Genomic DNA, 13,540 nt, shown 5'->3' with positions numbered 1-13,540 from the left:
TCAGGATGTGCACTGCAAACATTCTATCAACTTTGTTCCCTAGACAGCCAGAATTTTTCCACCATAACTATTTGAGTCAATCTGTGTAATATTGCATGCCACCACACACACACACACACACACACACACAATAAAAGATATACAGATGGTTGTTTTGTTCTCTTTAAATTCAGCTGCACCTTACTGGATAAGAGAGCCCACAAACCTTGTATTGTCTCCTGGAGAAAGTGGTTCCTTGATTTGCAGAGCTAATGGCAAACCCAAACCCAGTATAAGCTGGTTATCGAATGGAGTTCCTATTGCAAGTAAGATCTGTTTTTACTCTCTTCAGAACAATGTGATGCAAAGTTTTTAACTGGTGTCTCTGTTCCAGGAGAGGTGAAAGCCCCAAAGCTTTGCAGGATTCGGCTTCCATTTAGGGGAAAGGAAGGAGAGAGGGAAATAAACAAGGAATAAAGACTTGGACTTTGTTTATGTGGGTTGTATGCATGGACTCTGCTTTTATAGACAATTGTGTATTATATGGGGATACAAATTTTGCTTGCTTGTTTGTTTGGAGATTATATGGTTATCTCTATAACTCTAGCGTTAACTAGCTCAAAAGAGAAGGTGGGAGAGTTATCTGAGTATGTGAGAGAAGGCTTGTCTGAAATAAAAAAAAACCCCAAAATTTCCTGTCACCTGCAATCTGCTGGGCAGAGCCCATGTTGTGGAGGGGGCAGGTAGCCAGAGGATATTCCTTGGAGGACTGCCTTTGGGGCAGGCACTTCAAGGTGTGACTCTGGAGACATCAAATTAGCAAGGGGGGGACATACTGGAATTCTATGGAGTAGAATAGAAGAATGTAAGTTTGTAACCTTAGGGAATGTATTTAGAGACTGCAAAGGAGGATTGCGTTTAGCCATTTGTTTGTTCTTTTGCTTCACTGGGAATATGTTGTCTTTCAGTAACTTTCTCATGCAATGCCTTTTCCTAGAAGAACTCCTTATTTTTGTCTTGGTAAACTTTAGATTTCATTTCATAAACCTGTTGCAGCCTAGTTTTTAACGCTCCCACGACAAGGAGCAATAAACTACCCTACCTTTGCAGGAAAAAACCCAGGGAAGTTTTTAGGCTGATTGATAACTGGCAGCCTTGTAGAAAGAATTCCTCATCATCAGGTGGCAGCAAGTTCTAAAGTTGAGAATGGTTGGCCAGGCAGAGGGGGTGCTTTCAGCTGCGGCTGGATTTCCCTTCCCCAAGTGGCACAGGTTCCTTCGCTCTACTCAAGTAGGTTGCCATTAATATCCCTTCTGAAGATTCCATTCCTTTCCCTGTCAAGTTTCTAAGCAACAACATCATTCAGGAACTCTGGATGAGGTGGCTTTAACTTGTGCCAGGCAAGGAGACAGCCAAAGTCCTCAAGTGAAACAGTTCATTAGAGAAAGTGGACAAGAAATAGGCTGGCCAGGTGGCGGGAGGAAGTACTTAACAATATCTCTCCTACCCAATGATTAAAGGTCCATGCAGAAGCCCTGTTCTGCACTCTTTCTCACATAGCCAACCTAACAACCTGCAGAACAGGTAGAGCCTCTACAAGAGGATTTGTAATCTTATCTTTCTATATAGAAATGCTGAGTCATATTTTGGCCTTGCCAGGAGTTCTGGAAAGAGGTATGGTGGAACAATAATTTGTTAAAATACCATTTAGAGTTTTATTATTTGTATTCTGTGGCAGGAATAATGTTCGTTATCTTCCCATGAGGGCAAGGTTCTTTGAAGTGAAGTGCATAGGGATCAGCTACCTTTGATTTTACACGCATTAAAGTATTTTTTGTGACTTTTGTGGCTTTTTTTCTTCAATGGAGGAAGATGTAGACCAAAGGAATAATTTCAAATAAAATATCAAGATTTGAATTTCAAAGATGTTTACTCCCTGTAGGCCTTGCTAACAATGATCTGTTTTTATTTTCTAGCTTTAAAAAATGCAGACTAGAAATGCTCAGGACTTTACTTTATTTAGATTATGGGGTTAACATCCCCCCCCCTTTTTTGGACAACATAATATATTTGTGAATTGAATGACCTTGTACTAACATCTACAGTGTTGTTGCTCTTGTGGAAATGAGACATACAGAACAATGCTAAATTATATGATGGGTGGGAGTGAGGTTGCTGATCATCTGCCTGTTCCAACATCCTGCCAGTTTGTGCCAATCAGGACCAGAACCAGGGAATTAGCTCCAAGCTGATGTTCTTGAGGGTCTCAATCCTGTGGCGTCCTGAAATAATGCAGGGGCTTTGAACCTGGTGCATCCAAGGCCCCTCTGCCCTGATCCTCTCACATCCTATTTCGAGGCCAAGCATTAGCAGTTGCTGGTGAAAACAACGCTGATCTGTGCCCACAGATCTTTCAATGACGGATATTCCATCCCCCATAAAGGTCCTGGGCATCAGCAGAGGGCTATCTCCTTCGTTTCTTATCCTCATTTCTCCAGGAGATCTGGCGGCTTGCATTGCATTCTTAGCCATCATGTTGTTTCAGTATAGTTGATTTGTAATTTAAAAATGCTTTTCTTTGGGGGGGGGGCGTTGTTCATTTGGATGTTTGAGTAAAATTATATGAATTTTTATCACATTCTTGTATACTTTGCCTCTTAAATATTCCAGCGGAGGGGCTATATTGGTAGCATTAATGTATAATTTCACCTCAGTTTTTCACTGTGGAAGGAAGGAAAATAAGTAATTCCAGATAGATCTACAGTCAACTTTGGATATTATTGTTTGTCGCATTTGCATTTTACATACTCTCTCCTTTTCTTCAGGTCCTTTTTGCTATAACTTATTCTTTGTTCTTTTGGTACATGTGCCTCTAACTTGAGTTTCCATTATGTTTTACTGTATATTACTGTATCTCACAAGAATTTTCAATCCTATCTCTGAACTTCTCATTACTTTTTGTTAATAACAACTAAATAAACAGGAATATTTTGGCATCTCTGAACATTTTTTAATATCTCCTTCCTATTTTTGCTAGTTGCTCCTGAAGATCCTAGCAGAAATGTTGACGGTGATACAGTTATTTTCACTGATGTACAAGAAAGGTCAAGTGCTGTTTATCAATGTAACGCCTCTAATGAATATGGATATTTATTGGCAAATGCATTTGTGAATGTTTTAGGTAAGACCACATTTTCTTTTTTTGGGGAAGTCCCCTAGTAATAATGCTGTGCAGTTGTGTGATTTACCATTTGTGCAATCCTATACGTGTTTAGTCAGAAGTAATATTTTAGCATTCATTAAAGCATACATAAATTAGTATATTAAAAATCAGTTAAAATAAAACTTCCATCTTCTACTAGATTGAACTCGATACCTAACACAAGCCCAAATAAGAATGTCTTACAGCACAATGCTATGTATGTTTACTCAAGAGATATGTCTCAGTGTGTTCAGTGGCTGCAGTAAGGATAGACTCATACCAGAAAGTAGATAGGGAAACATTTTTCACCCCCTCTCATAACACTAGAATTCGGGCTCAACCAATGAAGCTGAATGTTGGAAGATTTGGGACAAAATGAAATACTTATTCACACAGTGCACAGTTAAACTACAGTATTTCATCCCAGTATCTCTAGTGAGGGACACCAAATGATTTAAAAGAGGATTAGATAAATTACTGGAGGATTGGGTTATCATTGGCTGCTAGTCATGATGGCCAACCGCTGTTGGAGACAGTATACCTCTGAATAACAGGTGCAGGTTGCATAGAAATATATCCACGGGAGAATCAGTACAATACGTACTTCACTTTTTTTGTCATACAAATTTTCAAAACTTGGAGATAATTATATGTTTCATAAAAGCTGCAAATGTCTGCTCTAAGAATGCTATTCATCTCAATTAAGCTAATGAGAGAATGAATTAATAAGGTTGTGTCAGAAACTCTCCAAATCACATTCATTTAGTACACATTTAGTACACACATACATTTGGTACACTGGAACCTCGTGTTACGTACCGCCCCCCTTTCAAATGCTGTAGGTTACGAGCTCCGCTAACCCGGAGGTAGATGCTCCCAGTTGAGACCTTTGCCCCAGGATGTGAGAAGTCACATGCCGGCAGCATGGCAGCAGCGGAAGGTGCCATTAGTGAAAGTGTGCCTCCTGTTACGAGCAGTTTCGGGTTGAGAACGGACCTCCGGAACAAATTAAATTTGTAACTGGAGGTACCACTGTATACATAGTTTTTGATCTCGGTCCTCTTTTTTGTTTGAAAAGCAAACACAAAATTGTTCACCTTAGGTTTTATATTTTTTCTAACAAGCAGTTACAAATAAAAAGAAAAGGTGTCGTAGGAGAGAAACCATTTTTCGCTCTATAAGACACACCCGACCATAAGACGCACCTAGTTTTTAGAGGAGGAAAGCAAGAAAAAAATATTCTGAATCAAATGTTGTAAGTGGGAAAGCGGAGGCTGCCGGCAGAGCAGTGTGGCTCCCCACCACCACCACCAAAGAACAGCTCAGGAGCGTGGGGCATCGGCGCACAGCCTGCCTGCTGCTCCCAAACCTTCCTGGGGCTGCAGGGGGAAGTGGAGGCTGCTGGCAGAGCAGCGCAGCTCCACCCCCCCTCCCAACAAAGAGCAGCTCAGGAGCGTGCCGTACTCCGGCAATTTGGCTCCAGGGACCACACATTCGCTCCATAAGATGCACAGACCTCTCCCCTTACTTTTTAAAAGGAAAAAAGTGTGTCTTATGGAGCAAAAAATATGGTAAGTATGAAATAACATACGATTTACAAAAAAGTTTAAAATGGAGCTTGCAGAATGCACAAAAAGTATGCATTTCCTACAAAGAGATGCAAAACTTTTGATTCCTGAGCATGCTAAAGCTATCAAATATTAGAAACGCTAGGGAAGGCAGCAGTATTTTTATCACAGGTATTTCCTTTCTACAGTGTAATAAATAGCAGGTCTAGAATGTTAATCAGGATGTGGATTTATTAGCTGAAGTCTTGCAACTTCTTTGGTTCAAAACTGCTACATAATAAGAGAGGGAAGAAATTGAGGGAAATGCTTTTATTGTTCTTTATGTGATATTTTTATTTAAAATGCTTGTCTCCTGTTTTTCTAAACAAATGCATCCAAAGGAATTCACAACAGTTTCAATAATGCCTTTCTTTTAGCTGAGCCACCGAGAATACTCACTCCTCATAATGAACTCTATCAAGTCATTGCAAACAAACCTGCCCTTCTAGACTGTGCTTTTTTTGGATCACCTGTGCCTGAAATTGAATGGTAAGTTAATTATGATGTAAAAAGCTTCAAAGATGTTCCGTTCCATTCACAACAGTTTTTTAAGCAATTAATTTTGGAAATTTGTAAAATAGAAAACTGTTTTTTCTCATTTTCATTTGCAAATCATTTTCTTACTTATGGAAGCAACATTAGTACATTTGCTTTTTTTCCAATATAATGCATCCTTTCTTTCGCTAGTCAGGACAAAATTAAATGATCTGTTAAAAGCATGATTGTATTTAACAGGGTATTTAAAAATGTATTCTTCCTTTTAAATACCCATTTCAGAATGGGGATAAGGTTTGGAACCCTTGTCACACACCCCCAATACTCCATTTGCCCACCCCACCCCCCAAGTGCTAGTCCCTATGGGATTATTATTATTTTTGGAACTCTGGCATACAGAAAAGAATACTGAAGGCCATTTAGTCCAACTGCCTGCAATGCAGGAATCTTTTGCTCAACGTGGGGCTGAAACCCACAACCCTAAGATCAAGAGCCTTTTTCTCTATCAGCTGAGCTATCTAACTTCACTCTGCAGACATGGGCTTGTTTCTAATTGGTGGGAGCAGTTTTCCAAAAGTAAAAACTAGGCTATGTCAAATTGATCACACATTGTCTACTTTGGCCTTTAGAATCTCCTCGTTGAATATTAGTATATTCTAACCCTAGTATTTACAAGCCATTAACTTACTGGTACAGCTGTGTTGGTCTGAGGTATAAAGATGTATTTAATTAAAGGAACTCATTTTCACCCAATGATGTTTGAATAAATGCATAACATGATTGTGTTTTCCACACTTAGGTTTAAAGGAGTGAAAGGTAGCATTCTCCAAGGAAATCAGTATGTTTTCCATAAAAATGGAACCTTGGAAATTCCTGTAGCCCAGAAGGATAGTGCTGGCACGTATACCTGTGTTGCAAGAAATAAACTAGGGAAGGTACAAAACGAAGTTCAATTAGAAATCAAGGGTAAGAAATCATGCCTCATACCACTCTTCTAATCACAATTCCCTAAAGAATTTCCAGCTGTTAAATATCTTAATAGTAATTTTATGTTTCAGAGCCAACAATGATTATTAAGCAGCCTGAATACAAAGTTGTACAAAGGACTGGGCAGGTTTCCTTTGAATGTACAATTAAACATGATGCAACCTTAGTACCAACAGTTACGTGGTTGAAGGACGGCGCTGAATTGCCAAATGACGAAAGGTATGTACATCATTTTCTCTTTCACCATTTCTTTTCAAGGCATTAAAACCCAGTTATTTATGCATTTCATAGAAGAAGTACAATTTTCCTTACATGATATTTCTAATGGGACAACATACTTTAATGCGCCCTATAGGACTTAAGGGGATTTGGTCATTCTAGCATTACTTGGTTAGTATATTTGCAAGGTAGTGCACAAAGTGCACACATTTTGTGGAGGGGTTTCCCATAGGCTTTATTTCAGTCCTGTGTGACTTACAAGCCACCAGTCATGTATTGTGGTTTTCCCGTTGCTCAAGGAAGGTGGCAAAAACAGAAAGTTGACTGACTTTGGCTGACACAGAAAAATAAGACATAATGAGAAGAGATAAAAGGGGTAGACTATGTAAGAAAATGCGGTTGCTGCCTTCCCTGTCATAGGAATGCATGCAAACAGGTGTTTGACAGCTTTGTAGTCTGCTACATGCATACAGAGGCAGTTATATGATCTGCAATCTTCATGTCCTTATTCAGACAAGACTCAAATTTTGGTTTGGTTTTTGGCAGAATTTAAGCCACAACTTTATTGATTACAGCAAGTGAGTGGTTGCATAGGCTCTGGTTCAACTAGCTCCCCGCACCGTTGCAGGTAGCGCTGACCCAGGGCACCAGCATAGGTCAGCCTAGGGTGAACATCTGGATAAGCGGAAAGCCAGGAACAGGCTATCTCCGCTACCCAAATGCCCCCCTGGACTCAGGCACGGGCACAACCCCCTCTCAGGGGTTGACCAAACTATCAAGTCCCTGGATTCCTTTAATGGAATACACTTCATATAGGGATGGTGAGAGCATTCTCCCATCCCTATCAACTTATCAACTGAACCAGAGCCTGTCCGCAACCTTACAAGTTGTGATGATTTGCTACATGGCAGGCGAAACCCAAATGGCACCAGCCAATCAGCCAACTGGGGAAAATCCCTGCCGTGCCCCTGTCCCAATGACAGATGACACACGATGGCATAGCAAGGTCAAGCACACAGCCCTAAATATAGGGAGAGTTGGGCGGGTGTTCCAATGCACGCACTGAAAGAAGAAGCTCTAGGTCACGTGCATAGGTATATATAGGTCCCTTGATCCATTTAGCTTGCGTCCCATTGGCCTGATTAAACCCAGCATCAAGGGACCTACCAATTGGGTGTTGTGGCTATTCAATCAAACTCACCCACAACACAGGGTTTTGTTGCCAGGTCCCACCGCAGCACGTGCCCTCTTTAAGGAAGGACCCGATTTATTACAGCTGTTTGAAAACGTATATAAATCAGATTGCAGAATGGGACTCCTAACACAATTGTAACTGCATATTTGAGTTCCAATTCAAATTCCCAAGTTCCGACCAAGATTCCCCGTTCACTTTGTGGAACATGGAATTGTTTGGACCTACCCTTTTGCATTCATGGAGCTTTCCTCTTCACTGAAAAAGGTGGTGCCATTGTGAACAGGCAGCTTTGCGTATATAGATATCAGAACTTCTATGCCCTCTTCCACTCGCTCCACTAGGTGTATGCAGATTCTGGAGAGAGCCGAACCATGAATCCAGTTTAAGACAATGCAACAGACTATGTAAGCCAAATTGTGACTTAGCTCAATGCAGTTGCAAAATGTTTCGGAAGGAGCAAAGTGTCTGTGATCTCCTGTCCTGAAGGAAAGGAGATTGATTTGGCCTAACATTATGTGGCTCTAAATAGACATGCATTAGAGGCTGTTCTGTAAATTTTAGAAGCTACTGAATCTTAGCTAATTATTTTAAAGTTAGCATAGATGGATTAGGTAATACATTTTTCAACCACAGTAATTATATACTAATTATATTTAAGAAGTACTATACTCTTGTTCCTGCTTCTACTACACTATATTTTTTGAAGATGCAGGCAATATTTAGTGGGTTGATATGTGACCTAAATGTGGTTTATTTACTGCATGAAGGATGCTTTCTCAATATCAGATAATATCAAAGTATTTTTCAGTACTGATATTAAGATTTAACTGTATTTTGTTGCAATATATCTTATAGTCCTATGCACCAATGGAGTGACTAAATGTACTGTAATTGCAGGTTTATTATCGGTAAACACAACTTGACCATTATGAATGTCACTGATAAAGATGGTGGAACATATACTTGCATAGCTAATACTACTCTGGACAGTGTTTCTGCAAGTGCTGTGCTCACTGTTGTTGGTAAGATTTATTTTAACTTATGATTACGTCTATGATAAATCTATTATCTATTATTGAGTTTCAGCTAATGGTAGGGTTGCCATATGTCTGAATTTTCCCGGACACATCCGGGAATCAGGCTGGAAAGCGTCGTCCAGGCGGATTTTCATCAAATCGGCAAAATGTCCGGATATACCCGGATGTATGGTAAGGGGGATTAATAATTTAAAAGAAATCATTTTAAAATTTAAAAAGGCAAAAAACTTTGATTTTCACTTTGGGGAATATGGCAAGCCTAGTTTATGGGATACTGCAGATTGTTCTGGAAAATGAAGACAATAAGTTAATTTACTTCATTTCTCCACAAATTTAGTTGGATTTCATATATATGTGTGTGTGTTTGTGTGTGTGTGTACGTGCGCACACACATTACATTCTTGATAACTTTTAGCCTTGTCCTATAAGACTCTATCCAGAGAAACATGAGCATAGATTTATGTTGCCACATATACTCCTGAAAAGCCACGCCGGAAGGTCATGGAACCTTGAGTATGGTGTGGGATGGAATGTAGGAGCTTCAGTGAGAGGAGGAAATGAGTGGAAATCAGACAGACTCGGTTTATGTGGAGAGAAACTCTGCATGCACAAGGCAATCGTCCTCAGTTTCCATAACTCTCTACTGGAGCTCCTTGCAACCCATAATAAGTTGCTCTTGAGGGTCTTCATGCCACAAGTGAGCACAGTGGGGGAAAGGGGTAGGAAAGCCTTCTAATGTAAGTCTCCTTATGCTCAGACATACCTGGATCCAACCTATTTTATTTATAGATTAACTTTATTTTTAATGCCTTTTTCGGCCAGTAAAGCGAGATGAGCGCCGCAACCCCAGAGTCGGCCACGACTGGACCTAATGGTCAGGGGTCCCTTTACCTTTACCTTTATTGTTTATACAGGTAATAAGCATGCACACTTTACAGATGCTTTGGCAGCACTGCACACATATTTGAGAAGGGAAGAGGGGCCCAAAATTTAGTACCCACATGATCGAAAAGGTTTTTTAAAACTGGCTGTATCAGCCACAGAGACATGATCCAGCACAGATAAATACACAGCTCTGAATGTTCAGTGTGTGGGTTTTCTCTGGAAGCTCTGTTTTCATACATGGATCCTCTGTGCCTGATTCTGCTATGGATTGCCCTAGCAATATTAGGCTTTTGTCTATAACCTCATTCACATCCCAGCTTTTTCTGCTTGTTGAATTAGAAAAAAATCAATGTCTGCCTATGCCTGTTAAAAGGGGGGAAAACTTTCCTTAATCCATCTCAGGGACTGGGGTTGAGGCTGTAGAAACCAATTTTGCCTTAATCCATTGTATATTTACTTTCCTGACAGCTTATATTATTTTAGATAGCTAACAAGGATCAGCAAGTTGCACAGAAACACGTATTCCTATCTGTGTACCTGGATGTGGGCTAATTTGCCTGTTGCATGGGAAAATAAAACTGATACAAGCAGTAGGGTGATACACATAGATCCACCTGCTAAGCAGTCTTGTTCTGCAAAGCTACAAGCAAAGCAGGGAAGGTGTACTGTGTACAAACACACACACACACACACACACACACGTGTGCTACTGTTATGGTTGTGATTTCCTGGATTGTGAAATGAACTAGGAAGGAAACAAGAAAGTTACAATGAGCTAGTAAAGAAGTTACCTTATGTTTCAATATAAGTTAAGCAAGACCTTTTTGTTAGTCATTGGCTTATTCATGAATAACCCTACGGTATCCAGGCTTTGTTTTAGTTTATCACCTGTTTGCAAGAAGTTGCTTATGTCTCAGAACAATGGATGTCGTCAGTTTTACTTGCTACAGTTTTCAGCTTGACCCCTAATCAGTGCATGATTAGAAATTAATACTTATCCATATAGAAGTAACAATGTGTTATAATATTCAGCCATTTTAATAGTAACTTACTTGTACAGTTCAGTTTCTTTTCCGGCTACTAACACTGACTATATACTTTATATTAATATCCTTTTTCAGCTCCTCCAACAGCCCCACCTGTTGTTTACGGTAAACTAATAAAAAAAAGTCTTGTTTGTGTCATGCACCAAATGTTCCTAACCTTTCTGCCTATTTCAAGCTAAGATTTTTTTTCTCTCTCCCCCCCCCCCCCCGGTTTCATTACATTTTACAAACTTACTTTGGATCTGATGATAATTTAGTATTGTGTTACCATTCTTTTGAGCTAAATGCTTGAACTGTTTCATTATTATGATTTAATACAGCCTGTGATCAAGACCAATATTTCTAATAACCGAGTAAACATTTTATCCAAAATTGTGTTCAACATACCTCTTTAAGTACACATATTTTCATCATTAAAATTTGCCTTAATACTTCTCCATCCCCACAAATCATTTACAGTTTCTCCACCAGATAATGTTTAATATTCCTTTTGACCTTTTCTATGGGCTTTTGGATATGTTTGGCTTATTCCTGCGCTGTTATATGAAGAACAGCAAAATGGATACAAGTCTGAAGTTAAGTCAACAGCTAAGTGCAAGGCCTTAGACTGATTAAAATTAAACATGGAGCTGTGCCAGGAATTAACTACAGTGGTACCTTGGGTTATATACGCTTCAGGTTACAGACTCCACTAACCCAGAAATAGTACCTCAGGTTAAGAACTTTGCTACAGGATGAGAACAGAAATCGTGCAACGGCGGCAGGAAGCCCCATTAGCTAAAGTGGTGCTTCAGGTTAAGAACAGTTTCAAGTTAAGAACGGACCTCCGGAATGAATTAAATACGTAACCAGAGGTACCACTGTACTTGTTTTCACCCTTGGCCAGGGCTAGCACAAGTCTTGGGTAGACTCTGCCCTCATCTTTTCTTTACTCCCAAAACTTTAAAGATGTTTTGCTGCTGAATCTTCAATGAGTTTCACAGGTCCACCTTTCCTGAGCTTGGCAGAGTTTCAGCAATTACGTCTAAATGTGGTCTGAATGTTCTCTTCCAAGACCTTTCAGCTCAAAATTTAGGGGGGCGATTTTCACCTATTTTCACCACCACAAAGTTTTGATAGTGGCGCTCCTCATTCCCACAGAGGTGATGCTGCATCTGGGGGCAGAGCATATTTTAATTCTCAGAAATCCCCTGGGAATAACCTGCTAGGGGACACATATTGTTTGGAAGTAAATGTCTTGATCTTAAAATCTCACCCAACGACCAGCAGGATCCTTGCCATGTAGGGTGAGAAAGACTCTGCCTGTTTTCATTTCCCTTCCAGATGTGAGATAAGACAAGTAAGAAAAATCCTTCAACAAAGCTGCAGGAATGATTCAAAGTCCCATTTCCACAAATCACCAGAAACACCACATATGCAAACTTAAAAAAACACCTAAGTTTAATATATTTATGTTTTGCCCTTCCACCCAAAGGATCCTCAGGAGGGCTAATAATTCAAGGTCAAAACTGGCAATGGTATGTGATCTTTAGGGGGTTTAAAACCTTTGCCCCTGCTATTTTCCCAATTCAAACCACTCCTGTCTCAGCCATCAGTTTTTGCACAAAGGAGAGAACTCTCTATTTAATTTGGGGGTGGGTAGGGATTGCATATGGACCACAGAAGTAGCAAAGGGTTAGTACTCCCCTACCATCCAAGGTGATTCAAAATGAGCCTTACATGGTGACAATTTGTGTAAAAACAGCAGCAGAAGCAACAACAATAATATCAGCTCCATATCTGTGCCTTTATCTTCTAGTTTGGTCCTCAAATAATTAAAAATATATAAAATAGTGGTACATCAAAACAGCGTTAGTTCTTCAAACCATATAAATCTAGCACCTAAAGCTTAAAATGCACCCAGACCCCTAAAATCATCTTAAAAGTTCAGGAAAATAAAAATGTCAGGAGAACAAATCAGCATCAGCTGAACCTCTCTGGAGAGCAAGTTATTCACGTAGAGACCGCTGAAACCACATTTCAAATAATCTACATATCATAATTCATTATATTATCATCATGGCTTCCTCCAAGGATTGGTGACAATTGTGGTTTTGGATGAATTAGAAATGCTGTTCTAAGATCCCTACTCTCCTTCCCCACCCACCCCATACCAATTTTGAGGGGAAGTTGTGATACCATCACAGTTAAGCCCATTCGAAATGTATATTATCCAGAGTGAATAACTGCAGATGAAAAAAAGAAAGAAGCAGCGGTGATGATAAACTATGGGCATGGTCAATAGCTGAGTTGTTGCTGCATACTAAGACAGGAAGGGGGAGGAAGAGGTTGGTGCAGTGCAAACGTGCTGGCAGGTACATTGGATTTCACCATGTCAACCACACCCCTCTCTGTCCCAGTATACAGGAGCAACTCAGTTGAAGGATGGTCAGGTAAGTGGCATAGCCCCACTCTGCCATCTTCTACTTTTAAATGGCTTTGAATTGGCTTTGCCAGGTGAAATTATTGTTATTATTATTACTATTATTATTATTGGAACCTTCCTAAAAGAGCATCAGAGCGCTTCTGATCACTGTAATTCTGAAACAGTTTTTTTGTTTTGTTAATATGTATGCTTTTTATTTTCCTTTTTGTGTATGAAGAGACTTGCTTTCATATACAGTAGTTTTCTACTCATCATCATTAATCATAAACTGAAACTGCTGGTGAACCATACTACTTCTCAACTTTCCAGTTACCATTATTTCTTAAAAGGCAATCTGGCACTGGAGTTCTTGTAACAATTCTTGCTTTTTCTTCTTTTTGCGTTGTTTCCCAGCAAAATCGGTTATTCATTTTCATTGCAGTTGCATGCTAGTGACCACTAAATCATTTGTACATGTTGAAAG

General features: G+C 39.7%; 1 protein-coding gene across 37 annotated transcripts in view; it reads left to right on the top strand.

Moving 5' to 3' along the window:
• Positions 1-13,540, top strand: part of NRCAM (neuronal cell adhesion molecule) — a 139,218-nt gene that overhangs the window by 83,952 nt on the left and 41,726 nt on the right. For 25 of the 37 annotated variants that reach the window (XM_083463315.1, XM_083463339.1, XM_083463343.1 and 22 more), the window contains 6 exons: positions 174-305; positions 3,017-3,160; positions 5,166-5,277; positions 6,083-6,249; positions 6,342-6,489; positions 8,582-8,706. In XM_083463315.1, coding sequence (XP_083319441.1) covers positions 174-305; positions 3,017-3,160; positions 5,166-5,277; positions 6,083-6,249; positions 6,342-6,489; positions 8,582-8,706 — 828 coding nt within the window. Of the gene's footprint in view, positions 1-173; positions 306-3,016; positions 3,161-5,165; positions 5,278-6,082; positions 6,250-6,341; positions 6,490-8,581; positions 8,707-10,727; positions 10,758-13,540 lie in introns of all 37 variants that reach the window. The other 12 variants (XR_014516580.1, XM_083463346.1, XM_083463345.1 and 9 more) reach the window with 1 other exon arrangement.

The sequence above is a fragment of the Podarcis liolepis genome, assembly GCF_965112155.1.
Source record: "Podarcis liolepis genome assembly, chromosome: 10".
Lineage (NCBI taxonomy): Eukaryota > Metazoa > Chordata > Lepidosauria > Squamata > Lacertidae > Podarcis > Podarcis liolepis.
The sequence above is the reverse complement of the archived record's forward strand: the minus strand, read 5'-3'. Positions and strand labels throughout refer to the sequence as shown.